This window comes from Prinia subflava, chromosome 18 (assembly GCF_021018805.1).
Source record: "Prinia subflava isolate CZ2003 ecotype Zambia chromosome 18, Cam_Psub_1.2, whole genome shotgun sequence".
Lineage (NCBI taxonomy): Eukaryota > Metazoa > Chordata > Aves > Passeriformes > Cisticolidae > Prinia > Prinia subflava.
In genome coordinates, this window is record NC_086264.1 from 5,151,148 (window position 1) to 5,166,452 (window position 15,305).

The 15,305-nt window shown below is 41.5% G+C and overlaps 1 protein-coding gene across 1 annotated transcript in view; it reads left to right on the forward strand.

Moving 5' to 3' along the window:
• The window catches only part of AFG2A (AFG2 AAA ATPase homolog A), a 170,069-nt gene extending 155,136 nt beyond the window's left edge, over positions 1-14,933 (forward strand). Inside the window, 1 exon segment of the mRNA XM_063415283.1 lies at positions 11,569-14,933. Coding sequence (XP_063271353.1) covers positions 11,569-11,745 — 177 coding nt within the window. The 3' untranslated portion in view covers positions 11,746-14,933.
• The last annotated feature ends 372 nt before the right edge of the window (positions 14,934-15,305 follow it).

Here is a 15,305-nt window from a genome sequence, read left to right on the forward strand (position 1 = left end):
CTAAGTGACCATCAAGACAATTTGAAAATTTCTCATGCAGTAGAGTCAGGAAATTAAAAATTAACTCTGGAAAGGACATCTTATAATATTAGGCAGTGTGGTTTGAGTGCTGTGTCCACTGAGGGGTAGAAAGTCCTGCTCTCACAAAAAAAAACCCAAACAGTTGAAATATGTCTTCCATGGGATTTTGCATGATTCACAGCTGAGGGAAATATGGGAAGGGGAAAGGCCTGTGGCATGCATGTACTTATGGATACAATATGACTTACTTGTGGCCTTTAATTTAGCAAAATAGCATTTAATGGTGCAGAGTGAGAGTCCCACATTGTTTCAGACTCTCTGGTGCTACGGCTGCTGTTCCCAACATGGTTTTGTGGGGGGAGAAAGGGCTTCAGTGCTGGAGTGCTGCTTTGTACTGTGCCCATTCCAAGTCTCAGAGTTATCCACTTGATCTGGAAGTCACTCGATAAATAGGAGGTGCACATTGCAACACCAGAGAGGCTTTCTCAGTCACAGCGCTTTGAGATAAAACAAGCACCTTCACCTGGGCTGCTGAGGCAGTACCAGCTGTGTGGTGTCACGCAAAACAAAAGGAAGGAATAAAGTCCAGCTTCCCCGTGATATTTCATGCATTTAAAACTTGCTCCTCCCATAAAAAATAAATTATTGATATAAAAGAATCTTCCAGATAGCATGAAAAGTGTTAAATATGATACCAGGTGGGAAATGTTAAGAACATCTCCTCTTTGCATTACTGAATAATTACAAAGCTGAGAGAAAAGAACATTAGGGTTTCAGTTCAGTATGGTGCTTCTGTGGGAGCATCCTGGATGTGGTGTCTTCATTCTTTTGGTCACCTTCTGTGGTTTTTGCAGAGAGGGTAAGACTTTCTGTCTGAGTCTTACTATCTGTACTTCTAACATGAAATTAGTAAATGTAATACACAGGGAAGTAGAAAGTTAACACTTTCTCATGCACACAGGCAATTCCTGAGCAAATCTCCTGAACTCAGCTCTTGACAAGGGTCTGGAAACAATACCAGTTGTAGATACCCACACAAGGCAGACAGAGCAGCAGCTGCTAAGAACAAAGTCAATGTTATAATTAAGGTATCCTTTTTTTCCACCTCATCGATTCATGCCTACTTGGCACGTGCTGCTGGATGCTGTCATCCTTAGAATGCTCCTCAGTGCAAAGTGGGCTGCTGGGTGATTCCTGAGCCTGTTAGATAGGCTGGAATGGCTCCAGGGAGAGCAGTTGTGCATTATTGTTTCATTGTATAACTTGGCCACTCAATTCAGCACAGTAAAATATTTATGAAAGTTCAGGAGAAGGCACGTGTGTGCTGCAGGCTCTAGCAAGAGGAGTGCGCCCACGGCACTGCAGGTAGTGGGAGCAGATGATCTTTTCCTGTGTATTTACTCACATTCTGGTAGGAAAACCAGCCCTACAGGAGCTGGCAAAAAACCTAATGGTCACTTCAATTTGTAATTGTCCCTCAGGATCACTTCAGGACTGTTCTGTCACTGGTAGCATATTTCTTAGTGGTTTTTTAGAGTCTTTCAGCTGTGGTCCTTAGTTCTGTTACCTTTTCTGAGCTTACTCTTGTGGCATCCTCCTTTGGGCATCATCCCCTCCTCACTTGAACACTATTAAGCATAAATTTTATACTTTCCTGGCCTTAATTATCTGAGTATCATGCTAGACTGCAGCTTCTAAGAAGCTGAAATGCTATTAACATTAAAAAGCAAAGCTGCATACAACATAGAGAAAGGGGAAAGGAGACTCCTCTGCTTCCCCCTGTGCATATTTGCAAAAATGCTGAGGGTAAATTTTAAATGTAAAGCATCTTTGTGAAGAGAAATTCAAGTGACCTGTTTTCTAAGTCTTCATAGTGTTGAAAATTTGCATTACATTGTCTTGCTTAGACAAGGAAGGAGGGGGAAAAAACCCAAGAGACCAAGGAGGCTTTTGCAATAATATCGCACAAATGTATAAGGAGTTTACAAATATGGAAGAGAAGAATTTATTAAATTAGATCTGTTATCCATGAAGTAAGCAGATCTGGATGACTTTCAGACATTATGTGGATTCAGTTTCCTCAGCTGGAAGAGGGCACCCAAATTACAAGCTGTAATGTTAACAATGCAAAAGCAAACACCTTAACAGACTTTCTGTTCCATTAAAATATAACCCTTGCATCAATCCGTAACTCAAGGTAATTGTCAGTACCCCACTTTTCTTGTTCCATATATTTGCATCATTTGTGGGTTTTTTTCTTGCTGTAATTACTTCATTTCTTTTCTTGCACAAGCAAAACCTGCATTAAAACATGAATAAGTTCTTTTCCAGCATTTTTTGCTTCCTCCTTTAGGAGTAATAACCATACACAAAGGCATTTTGCTGGGGCTTAATGGCATTGCTTTCTAGGTCTGCCTGTTCTCCCAGCCACACTCTGCCTCCCTGGAATACAGGCATACAGTAGTCCTCCTCCCCAATTTTCCTGGGAAACATGAGCAGCTGGTGCCATGGGAAGCTCCAAGAGGTAAACTTAGCCTGAAATTCCTCTAGCTTTCTGCTGAGGAAATAGATACTCCACAGGAGACATCTCGCACCTTCCAGGAACTGAGAACCCAATAAATAAAAGCTACAGAGCTTCCATTAAGGGCATTACTCATTTTGTAATCCAAAGGCCTTATGTGTGTTCTCCCCAAATGTCTTTTTTCACCTCCTGCCTCAACCCAGAATGTTTTTGCACTTGTCACCCAGAAAGTACAACTCTTATTATTGTAGGATTTGTATGTTTTCTGTCCAAACTGACAGAAAACCCTAAGTTTCTAGAAGATTTGTTATTATTTTTAACTGAGATTGCTTTTACTGTATTGTATTATGACAGCTCATATGTAGGTAACTACAGTTGCTATTTTTAACCTGGTGTGTAAGATCCAAATCAGGACAATATTTGCCGTGGCTCCAAAGACAGGACAAAAGGCAGAATTTAAATGAACCCATGAAAAAAGAATTTTTTTTTGCTTTCCTTCTTTGTTAGTTGGATTCAAAAGTTTAGGGTTGTAGCTACCTTTAAATGGTGATAAAATGTAACAGAAATGTGGCTGGAGCTGAAAGGAGATGAAACACAGTTCTAGACTGGCTGTGCTCTATTGACCAAAAAAAATACTTTTAGGGAAGGGAGAGCACTTCTCCTAGGTTTTTTTGCAGAATCTCTTTTATTTCCTTTGTTTTGATAGGAGTCTGAGGCCTTTGCTCAAGTTAAACTTGAGAAAGGAAAGGCAGGAATTATCTTCCAGTGCAAGAAATAGGGAATATGATGAACATACCACCCAATGTCGTAAGTGCCTTGAAATCTGAAAAGCAAGCAAGCAAACACAGCAACCACTTCACACCTCCACTCTGATAGGTTTCGTGAGGTAGGAGCTGCCAAATCTGTTTTATACAGATTTTTTCCTAGGGAGAAGCTCATGACAGCCACAGCTAATGATGAAGTCTTCTAGTTTTAAACTTTTAGTTGCATAATCCAATCTCTCTTGCCAGCGGCGTTTAGCAGAATACCCTTGGCTCTGTGTCCAGGCCCTCTGCAGCACCAGCAGACTGTGAGTGAGAACACAGGATTCTCTTAATTACTTTTAATTAAAATGAGTGCGTGCACACACACACAGAAAGACTGTTTTTCCAGTGGCTTGGCTTCCTTTTCCTCATTGAAGGGAAGAAGTTAAACTTTCCCATTAAATGTTTATATAAAAATGAAATAATTCTGAGGTTAACTAGAAATGCAGCTTAATCTTGTATGGAAACACACATGTGATTTTTTTTGGGGGGGTGGGGGTTTTTTTGTTGGTTTGGGTTTTTTGTTTTTTTTTTTTTTAGTTGCACAAATATAGCTGAAACTTGAAGTTGGCAGAGAGTGCTGTTTAAAAATATTTAGTCCCAGCATGTAAAAACTCGTTTTGTTACGGAATTCCTTTGTGAGAGGTGTAGCTACGCCATGTCTCTGCCAAAGTGATGGGAGCCATATCAGCAGAGCGCCTCTTGGAAAATAGCTGCATTTTGGGCTTGTAGTTACAAAATTGAAATCGGAATTTACATGTTTTATACATTGCTTGGAAGGATACCACATCTAGGAATATTTTTTAAGAGAGAGGAAGGAAGAAAAAAAGAAAGCTTGCAGATGGAGCCGAGGCTTTGCTCTGTTAGAACATGTCAGGATGAGCAGAGGTATGTGTGATGACACTTAGCATGTACCACTGAGGGCTCTGCTTTATTCCCCTTAGCTGTCATCATGTGCTGGAGTTATGAGACATACACCTAATTTTGGCTACATACCTCATCTTTCCCTTCCCTGGGCGTGTGTGAGCTTTACAGAATAGCAGGAGCTACTGATACATGTGATGCTGTCTGCTGCCTGGGCACAGCCCCTGCTTAGTTTCTGGTACTGGAAGAGCAATTAAAGGCAGCATTTTGGGGTCACTCTGCCTCATTGATTGTTGCCATGACGGTCCCACATGTGCAGCTGGCCAGTTGTCTGGCTCAGCTCTTGGCTCACCTTCAGCTGATTCTGAAGCCTGGCTGAGACCAGGAGGAGAGGACAGAAGGAGGATTTGGTCTTTGCTGTGGCCACCATGGAATGGGCGCGTGGGAACCCCCATGCTGGTCAAATTGGATGTATTCAGGCAGCAGGATGGCTTTGTGTCCCTGTGCAGCACCTCAGGTAAGCTGTGGACACCCACACAGGTGGGTGTCACCTGTACATCAAGCCACAAAATTACAAAACTAAGCAAGTGGTACATGAAGTTGTGTAGATTTGGGGCAAACTGTTCTGAACTAAGGTCACTTACAGACATTAAAGGAGCTGGTTTTATTCAGTTACATATGCTTAACAATTTCTCATGAAAGGAATCAGGAATAGCAGAGATGCTCTCAGAGACACAGGACACACATAATCCAGGGTTTATGGTTTGGGATGAAAGGGACCTTAAAGATAATCTCATTCCACCCCTGTGCCATGGCCAGGGACATTTTCCACTAGATCAGGTTGCTCAAAAAGTCCTGTCCTTTCCATTTAAGAATTGCAAAGATGCTGCTTCATCAGTACAGACCTGTTTTAAAGTAGACAGTCCAATGTCTGCTCATATTGAACATCTCTTTAATAAACAAGGGAGAAAGAAGTCTATATTTTTATGAAAAATAATGTCTAATTATAGACTATCATTGCTGAGGGTAGGAACTTATCTGCTTCAAGGCAGTGTTCCTAAATACAGAACTGTAGAGATGTAAGTGCTTTAACTTGAGGAAAACTAATAACATTTTACAACATTTAGCTGCTTAAGATGAAAGAAGCCTCTCTCTCACTGAGGCACTTGTGTGGCCTGTGAGGGCCTTGCACACTTCAGCTGGGAAAATTTTATGGAGCTAAAATCATATCCTAAGCAAATCCACTCCACAGCTCCCATGGTTCAGTACATGAATCTGAGGAGTGAATGGATACTGTCTGAAAAGCATGATGCTAATACACTTCATCATTTTCTGGTTAGAACAGATTATTCTCCCTTTGCAAAATACCCAAATGTATAATTGTATAATTTTGAGGATGCCCCATCTGTGGAAGTGTTCAAAGCCAAGTTCTGAGCAACCTGGTTTAGTGGAAGGTTCTCTGCCTATGGCAGAGGGGTTAGAACTAGATAATTTTTAAGGTCCCTTCCAACCCAAACCATTATTTGATTCCATGATCCATCCCATTTAAATCTACACAGATCACAGAACTGAGCAGAATGAAGAGATGCACGTACAGGGTGATTTTTTTGTCTTTCAAACATTGGTCAAAATTTATCGCAAGGCAATCAATAATTCCATAGTATTGGAAGCTTTTTCCTCTATACATATTTGTAGCAATCTGTAACAATTTCTCTGTACAAACCAGAGAAAAAAGCTGTGTTTTCTTGTCTTTCCTTTGTTTGTACGTGAAACAGGGAAGTTGAAACACAAGAGAAGTACTACATTTAAGCCTTTTTGAAATACGTTAAAAATTTCACTTCTCAGCAGCTAAGACCCTCTCAGTTTAGCCCATTTTAAAGAAAAAAATATATTTGTGACATCTTAAAATAGCATTCTTAACTGAGGCAGGTCTCCCCAGCAGCTCCTGGAGCATAACGCATCCCACTTGCTGTGCTCCCCACTCCTCCCATGCCAGTTTGTCGAATCCCTCCTGAGCCCATCTCAATACCCCAGCAGCAAGCTAAGACTCTTTTTATTTTATTTCTGGATTAGTTTTCTGATGGTCTGGTGCATTGAATCGGTGAATGAAAGGGCCAGCTTAGCACAAGAGCCGGGCGGGAGCCCACAGCCGGCAGCGGGTGGTGCGTGTACAAAGGAGAGGGAGGGAAAGCAGGGCCGTGGCGTCCCACACTGAGCAGGAGTGACCTGCTGGGGGTGGCACAAACCTCGAGGTATTTTTACATCTCTGCCCAGCACTGCTTTGAGCCCCCTACAGATCCCATGTGGGAAGTTATGCGCTGCTGGAGCCGCATTGAATTATTTATGTGGATTTTAAGAGTAGAGTCAGCAACCTCTCCAGCTACTCTCTGCCCACGGAGCAGCTTCTCACTTTGGAAAGGCATCCATGCCCGCATTTCCCTTAGTCTCAGGTGGGCCCTGAGAGCTTGCCAGCTAGCCCTGTTTAGAGGGGATAAGTCTTTTGCTCTCACAGAGCAGCTCCTGGCACAGGGGTAGGGCAGGAATTCACCCGAGTCAGACACAAATGTCGAGACCCGGGGGTTATTCAAGTCTTTTTCAAATGCCGTGTGTGAAGCTTTTATCCCTCCCTGGCTGAGCGGGAAAGGCGAGTCCCCAGACCTGGTCCCGGCTCCCTTTGAGGTGCCCGGCGGGCGCTCAGCCTCGCAGGTACTGCTCCGCCAGGAAGCGCCCCAATTTGCGCTATTCACAACCCGCAGGGCACTATTCTTGTTTCCAGGCTTCTAATCCCTCTCACGCACAATCCCTTACAACTTTAACTGGCGGGGTGGAGGAGCGAGTTAAAAAGGAAGGAAAAAGGAAAATGAAACACAATGTAGGGCCAGGCAGTGGCTGCCAGTTACGGCGCACACAATCGACACCAGCTGCAGCCCAATTAAACCCGACATTCACAGGTGTTCCCAGCACACTCGGTCCTAACAAAACCGCTTTCTTGAAAATACCTAAGGCTTTAACACAGAAGCTCTTTTTTTTTTTTTTTTTCTTTTTTTTTTTTTTTTTTTTTTTTTTCTTTTTTTTTTTTTTTTTTTCTTTTTAAGGTTCTTTAAAGCTATTTAGAGCACTTTAAGTACAAAGAAGCTGAAAAGGACTTTGAGTCCGCTGGAAAGAGTTGGTGCTTAATGCCAGAATGGGGGAGAATCGGCCCAGCTGAAGCAGCCAGTGTAACCATTGGTTTCGGGGGAGGAGAGATGGGTTGTGCTCAATGCTGTTTATTCAGGGAACAGTAACTGGCACCAGGCATTTTATTGTTGCTGGGAGTGGAATGGGGCAAGAAGGAATGACTAGGTGTAAATCCTTTTCTGGAGGGGGGCTCATCGTTGTTTCCACCATAGCTCTGAGCTGGTGTGTGGCTTTGCTTCTTTCTGACCTCTGTGTGTGTGTCTCAGACAGCAAATTTTAATTCTCCTTTCCTCCCAAGAAAGCTTGATTCTGGTGCCTCTTTGACTTTGAAGTAGAATTTTAAATTAATTATTTTCTGATCTTAAAGCACTTCCTGAGATGATAAATCAGTCCTTTAAGAAAGCAATGTACTGTTTTTTATACATGAATTCAAAACCATTCCCATGCTAAGAGATGACTGCCGACAATAAATGAATGCATTGGTCGGTAAATTGTTCTGACGCCATTGAAAACGAGAATTCTGTTTGGTAAACTTCCTTTTATAATTATATCAATAATAACCAAACTAGGAGATGTTCTGGTACTCTTAGATCCAGCAGCTTTTTACCCCCCTGGCTGGCTCTTTATTGCTGCAGTAGCAGCCATGTAGTTACAGTAGGTAGAGCTTAATTACCTTGTGCCTGGTGTGTTGCTGTTTAATCACTGCTGTCTCTGACAACCACTTCATGTCTTCATTGCTGCCTTAGAGTGGGTGCTGAAAGCCACTCTGGATTCAGATGCAGTCACAAAATATCTATTTTGTCCCTCCATACAGTGAGATGTATTTTTACCTTTGGAAAAGCACTAGGATGTTATTCGTATTCCTCACAATACACAAAGATCCAAAAGACTGCACTTTTATTTGTCTTTTTTTTTGTAAACTGAGAAGGTAAAAATGATGATTCCTTGTATTTGTATTTGAAACTCATTAAGAATTGCCTTGCAGGTAGGTAATGTTAGTTCTTGACATTCATTTACAGAGGTAGGCAGAGGCTGTTCGTCCTACTAAATGCAATGGAGAAAAAGGAATATTGCCCAAACTTCAAATTCACAAATAATTTGGCCTAAATTAGATACTGTCACTTGGGAAAAGATGCTGGAGGCAGTGTGGATAATTTTCTGAGAAAAATCCTCTCAGCACAAATACAATGAAAGAAAGGAACTGCAAGCAACCCATGGACAGAGCTATGGCCTGGTGCAGCCCCCTCTGTGCCCTGCACAGCTTTAGGCACTCAGCAGTGAGAGCTCAGGGCAGAACTGGCCAAGGCAGCAATGGCAGATGGGAGGAAGAATGGACAAGTTGGGCAGGAGCAAAGTCTGAGTCACTGAGGACTCTTCAGCTTGCAAAGACTTGACTGAGAGGGGATGAGATAAAACTCTGTAAAATCATCGATGGTAGGTGAACAGGGAAGAGCAGATGAATCACCATTCTCATAACACAGGGAAGGGGAGGGAGGACTTGCTGAAATTGCCAGGTTTAATACAAACAAAAGTGCTTTTATTATATAAGGCATGATTGGAGCATGGCACTTGATACATGGTGATCTTGGCCAAAAAAATCAAAAGGCCAAAAGAAATGATTTAAGAAAGTCACAGGAGAAGTTCATTGGGGATAGACCTGTTGCAGAGTTTTGAAGCTGATGATGCGTGTGCAGCTTCTGGATTTGGAGTGCTGCTAAGCCTCGGAAAAGGCTTGCTGCAAAGGGTCTTCTTCCTCTGCTGTCAGTTACAGCCTCTTCTGTGGCCTTCCCTTTTTTCCTCAATCCACAGAAATGACATTTAAAAGCCCTTCTGTTGCTCCATCTGGTAAGAAATGTCCTAATGTGGCTGTAACACGGAGTCTCCGCGACAGACCAGTGACCTTAGGCCAAAAAGGCCTAATTCACCAGATGAATTCACCCTTCTGTCACTGTGGCTACACGAACACTTGTGTTTGCTTTCCATGAGTGATTTAGCTTTACCAGCTAGTTACAATGCTTGTGATGACTTTGGTGTTTAAAGTTTGCATACTTGAACAAAGAAAAATAATCAAACTTGCCTTGTTGAATCTCTTACCTCAGAACCCTGATCCCCTGGGTTAGTCAAGGAATGGAAACAACTCCATGTGACTCTGTGACCGGACACAAGGGCCTAAATTTTCAACACTGTACCATAACACCTGCTGTTTATTACTCAATAATATAAAAAATATTTAGTCCACAAAAATTCTGAGTGCAACCAGGAAAAGGGAGAATGATAATTTATACCTTAAAAGTCTTTCCTTGTCCCTTAAAAGCAGCTGAAATGCTTTTAAGAAGCAAAAAATAATCAGTTTTCTGGTGCTTTGTCATGTCTAGTGATTTTCAGTTATCACAGAACTTATGGTTCAGTATGTAAGAATAAAATTAAAACAAAAAAATCCTCTGGAGGTTAGTTATCACTGTTCACTGATAGTGTTGGCATAGAGCATAGAGAAGAGGTGAAAGCATCATCAGAATTATCAGCCTATGAGTGAATTCCTCCTGAATGTATTGGTGTACCAATGACACAGGAAGAGGTAGGATTGGCACTGGTGTTCCTTTGGTTTTGATTGTGACAACTTGACAGTGTCTCCTTCAGCTTCTCCTTCTCTAAAACAGCTGCTGGCAAGTGAACACCTTGTGAGTGACAGCCTGCTTCAACATTTCATGCGGTGGATAGGTCGTGGTCTCTGTGAGAAGAATGGAGCATTTGGGGATTTTTTAATAATGCCTGTGAAAACTTTCAGGTAGTTTCTTCGTTTTGCAGCCTTGCTGCAGTATTTATCAAGGGGAAATGAACCCTTCCTTCAAAGGCCAACATGGGTTCAGAGTCCAGAATGCTTGGGATCTGTTTTTCTATCACCAGTCTTCTCCCTTGTGAAAGAATTCTGGGTTTAATGGTAGGCAGGGAGTGCTAGGGGTGTTTGATCTGGTGCAAGTTTTTTTTCTTTAAGTAGCTTAATATTCCTGTTCGAGATGGGGACACAGTCACAATGTCTGCTTAGAGAAAAATCTGCACAGAAAGACCAGGGCCTCTCTGTTAACTTTCTGAGTGATGTATTACTGATCTCCACGAGAAGCTGGTGCACTAAATCTCAGCTGCGCTTCCACGTTCAGCTGTCTCTGAAGTCCTGAAAAGCATTAAAATGCGTAACAGCAGTGTTTAGCTTTGGTGCTCATTAGAGCAGCACAGAACTAATAGTAATATTGTTGTAACTTGACAAAGCCATCTAAATCCATGCATGTTTTCTTGTGAAAGCTTCCTAAACATGCTGCTAAATCCCCTAAAAAGCTACTAAACGGCTTTGGCAACCATTAGCAGAGCATAAGCGGGGGAACTCCTTTCAGTAAGTGAACAAACAGAGAAAATATGCTGAATAGCTGGACAAATGTGTTTCAGTTGGCTCTTTCATTTACAGATATAAGGGAGCAGTCAATATCAATCACTGTTTTCCCTGTTGCACTGGAAATCACAATATCTCTTTTCATTCCACAAGCTCCTTTCACCACAGTAATGTGTCTTTAGAGTGACACTGGCATCAGTCTGTTTCCGCTGTCTGAAGTCCAGAGAGCTTAAAAACACATTGCAGGGTATGAGACCTTAACCCTCCTCCCCTTCCACACACCCCTCTCCTCTGAGCCTCCTTTCGGAATTAATTGTTTTTATTTCTTTCCCAGTGCAAGGCTGGGAAAGAAAAGTGCCCACAGAGCCTGGGAATATCTGCTGTTGCACTTTGGGGATGGAAAAATGTATTGCTGGTGGTTGGGATTTGAATTTATCAGGTGTTGTGGGAAGTTTAACACAAGGTAATATGATTAGTGAGTTAATTTGCAGCATGCTGTAATGTGAAATGTAATGTAACTGTGGTTTGAATTTCAAGTTACCTCCTGTTTTTTAGATGTCCTAATCGCCCACAACCTCATCTATTAAAAAAAAAAAAAAAAAAAAAAAAAAAAAAGGTTGGAAAAACTCTTCTTGTGATTATTTGGCATTTGGAGTGATTTGATGTTCTTGTGTTCTCTTTCTTCAAGTAATGTAAATAATAATGTAAATAATAATGATAATGATGATAATAATAATGATGATGATGATAATGATAATAATAATAATGCTGTGTGGGGTTTTTTTGGTGTTTCTTTGCAGATAACAGCAGTCTGCAGGGAAGCAGCCCTCCTAGCTCTTCAGGAAGACATCCATGCCAAATCTATCACAGGCCGGCACTTCCGGAGCGCGCTGACGGTCGTGAGCCCAAGGATTCCCGACTCGTTAATCCAGTTTTATGCAGATTACCAGCAGCAAAGTGGACTGCACGCGCTCTGAAAGGCAAATTAATACATACCCCATTCACTGTGTGAATGGCAGATTTCCTTTGTGAAGCTGTCAGAAGCCAAAGAGTTTTGTACTGTGAGCGAATGGAGCGTCTGGAGTTAACTGAATGCAGAATTGCCATAATAAAAGTCCTTGTGGAAGTTTTGAGTGTCATAGACATCATCCTAAACTTTAGATTTTACCATTTCAGTGGTATAACCTGTCTTTTAGAGGTAATCAGATTTCTGGTTTAAGTCATTTTATCTCAGTTGTATATCCATGTATCAAAAAAACCCCAAAAAAACAAAAACAAACACAAATTTTGGTGGATTCTTGGCCCTAAAGAGAGAAGCAACAAATGCTATTATTGCCTTCCTTTGTTCCTACCTCACAGTTTGATCCCAGGGACCATCCCAGTGAGTGGCCTCATTACAAAAAACACTTAAAATTATTGTGAATTTTTTGATTTATGATCTCCAGCAAAGCAGCCAAACAGGCTTTCTGAGATAAAGCCGAGGCATCCTGATTGATTACAGCCAAACATTTATCTTTACCCTTCCCCAGCTCCTTTTTAGACATGCTGGCAGGTAGGCACCTTAAAAAACTGTGCAGCCCCTCACTAACCGAAACCCACTGCCAGGTGTCAGCAAAAGATTCTTCTTGTTGATGTTTGTTTCCATCAAAATAAATAGAAATGTTGATAAAATAGGTAATTTAAAGCTGGCTGCTTAAAATCCATAATGAACCCTAATTAATGGATGAGAAAACGTCCTTGCAAAAACTGTTATAAATGACCATGAAATACTTCAGGGACAGATAAAATCTCCTCAAGTAGTTTCTTTGTTATATCATCTGTTGAAATGATGACAGGTCCTTGTGGGCTCTCTGCTCTTGCACTCGGGATAAAATGCAGTTAAGCAAACTAATATTCAGCTTTTTTCCCCACAACAGAAGGACTGAGCTTTACTAGTCCAGACATAAAAAGTTGAGGGAAAGGTAAACCAAAAGCAACACAAACTTCAACAAAAAGGTAATTTCTTCACCTTGATTATGGTTTTTCTCTGTTTACTTAGTTCCACACTGTACACATTTCCTAGCTTTTAAACAGAAATCTACTATTTTTAAATGACAGCTTTTTATTAGTCTTGTTCTAACCTATTGTTGCTGTAATTAGCATTTAATTTTGTTATTGCTGTAAAGGATTAGACAATGAGGAAAAGAGGATCCTTAGTTCAGCTGATGTGTATGAGGCTTTTTCTGTTTTTCATTGTTTGACTCTTTAATAGTCCCACAGATAGAATTAAGAAAATTATAAACTGGAAAAGTTGCCTTGGGGATCAAGACTGCATCTGAAACTACTTTATCCTACTTTTCTAAATTCTACATACTTCAGCTTGAGCTCAGGATGTGAACCATTCATCACAAGTTTTTGAGGTTTCCAGAAATTAAATGCCATACCTTTATCCCCTGGCACTTCACTCCAGTGTCTGCTCCTGAAGGGAGGAGAGACTGCAGTTTTCACAGCCAATAATGAATCCTGTTTGTGATTTTGCAGCCTAAAAATAATACTACGTGGTGTTCCAGATGAGTGTTAAAACTTGATGGCCATTCCTTGGGACGTGCTCAGGTTTATTGGGAACATGCACCAAGGAGTGAATGTGAACTGAGGAACTACAAGAGAGGCAGGTGGGAGCTGGCTGCCCTGTCCTTTGTGGAATCCTGCTGCCATCGGAGGGAAATTTTGCACATTGAATTTTAGGACACTAGGAGAGAATGCTGGTCCATGTCTGCTGTTTGTGCCTTGGGAAAAATCCCATCCCTGCCAACATTTATCCTTGTACCTGTATGGTGCCACATGTATCCACAGGGCACCAAATCTCTTGATACACACCCATATCCCTGAAGTGATTTTAAATGTAGGAAGCTCCCCTTTTTATCCTTGGGTTTGTGGAATTTGATTTTTTTTTAAAGTAAGATATTCTTAAAAAAATAAGCAATGACAAATTTGTGAAGTCCCCAGGAGGTGTCTGTTGCTCCCAAAAAATTCTGTTAGGAATACTGCCAGTCTGATGCCAGCCAGGATCTTACACCATTCCATGCCACTCTTAAATTGAGGTTTAATGATTCCCTGTCTCTTTCCTAAAGACAGATCACTGCTACTGTGGATGAACAAATTGAAACCCGGGTATCAGAATTCTAGAAAATAACCAAAATTTTGATTTGGATCAAAACACAGGGGCAGTGTAGCCCTTTCATAATCCAGCTTGGTGAGAGCTGTTGCACCCTGAGCCTCTCGTTGGAACTTACTGATGAGGGCACTGTAGGACAGGGCACTCCAGGAGCATCTCCTGTCATTTATAGGAACGAGTTTTGATTCAGAGCTGACTCCTTACAATATGTTTTGCTGAACACCTCGTGCCTTGGCACCCACTCAGATCTCTTGCAGTGTGAGCCCATAAAAGCCAAAACACCTCTGTGCTGCAGAGCAACTCAAAGATAGAGGCACTCTCTCCTCTGCTGGGTTTTGTTGTTGTGTTTCCATGAGATTTAATTTTAATAAAAGGATTGAGGCTCAGTGAATCTCAACAGAGAAGGCATCTGAGAAACATCTCTGTCCCATCCTCTCTTTAACTGCTTAGCTTCCTAGGCTTATTTCTTTAAGATTTTTAGAAACACAGTCTTTTTCCTGCCTTCTGTTATCTTTTGGAGCTGGTTTTAGGCCCAAATACTGCTTGAGTTGCAGAATTGTTAACATTAAATCAACTTTTCAGCATTTCAGGCACACTTTGTTTAAATACAAAATCTACCTTTTTCCTCCAATAACAGCCTCTTGGAAAATGGTATAAAATGTCTTTTGACAGTTTGGCCAGAAATGACCAGAAGAATATTTATGGTCAAAATGCAAAATTGTCTTCACTTAACTTGGAGAAAGATCAGTCCTGTGTTCTACCTAATGCATAAAACAGATTTTCACTGCAAGTATGATATACAATTCTTAATCCTAGAAGAAAGAATGAGGTTTATTGTGGATAATTTTCCTGCAGCCTCTAAATGAGAGCAGAACATAAGTTTTACCAAGCTCAGGTGCAGGAGCACGCATCAGAGACAGAATAACAATCATTTATTTCAAAGCTGGTTATTCAAAATCACTGAATTTAGACTTGTCAGCCCTTTTATTAAAGCTGGTTTTGTGGATTCTGTATCCTGGCTCTTTCCTTTCAGCATCTTTACTCATTTTGAGTGTCAAAGTGTGGTGATTCCCCTCTGGGAAATGGACACATGCCAAAAAATGCTCCAGGAACTGAGCATCCATGGAAGGCTGGGCGTGGTGTTTCCTGGTGAAGCAGGAGTTGGATTCTGCTGATGGGATGTGGAGAGGGGAAAAGTGGAAATCAAATCTGGTGTTTTGCCCTGTAGTGCTTGGGAAGATGAAGTTCAGTGATGGACACAGACTGGTGGGCAGGAGAACTGTCTCTGCTTATTGCAGTCAGGGATGTGAGAAGCCTGACCCTGAGGGGTTCTGGTTGTTTCTGGCTTTGCCAGAGGAAGCAGCTGATGTATGGGTGAAACAT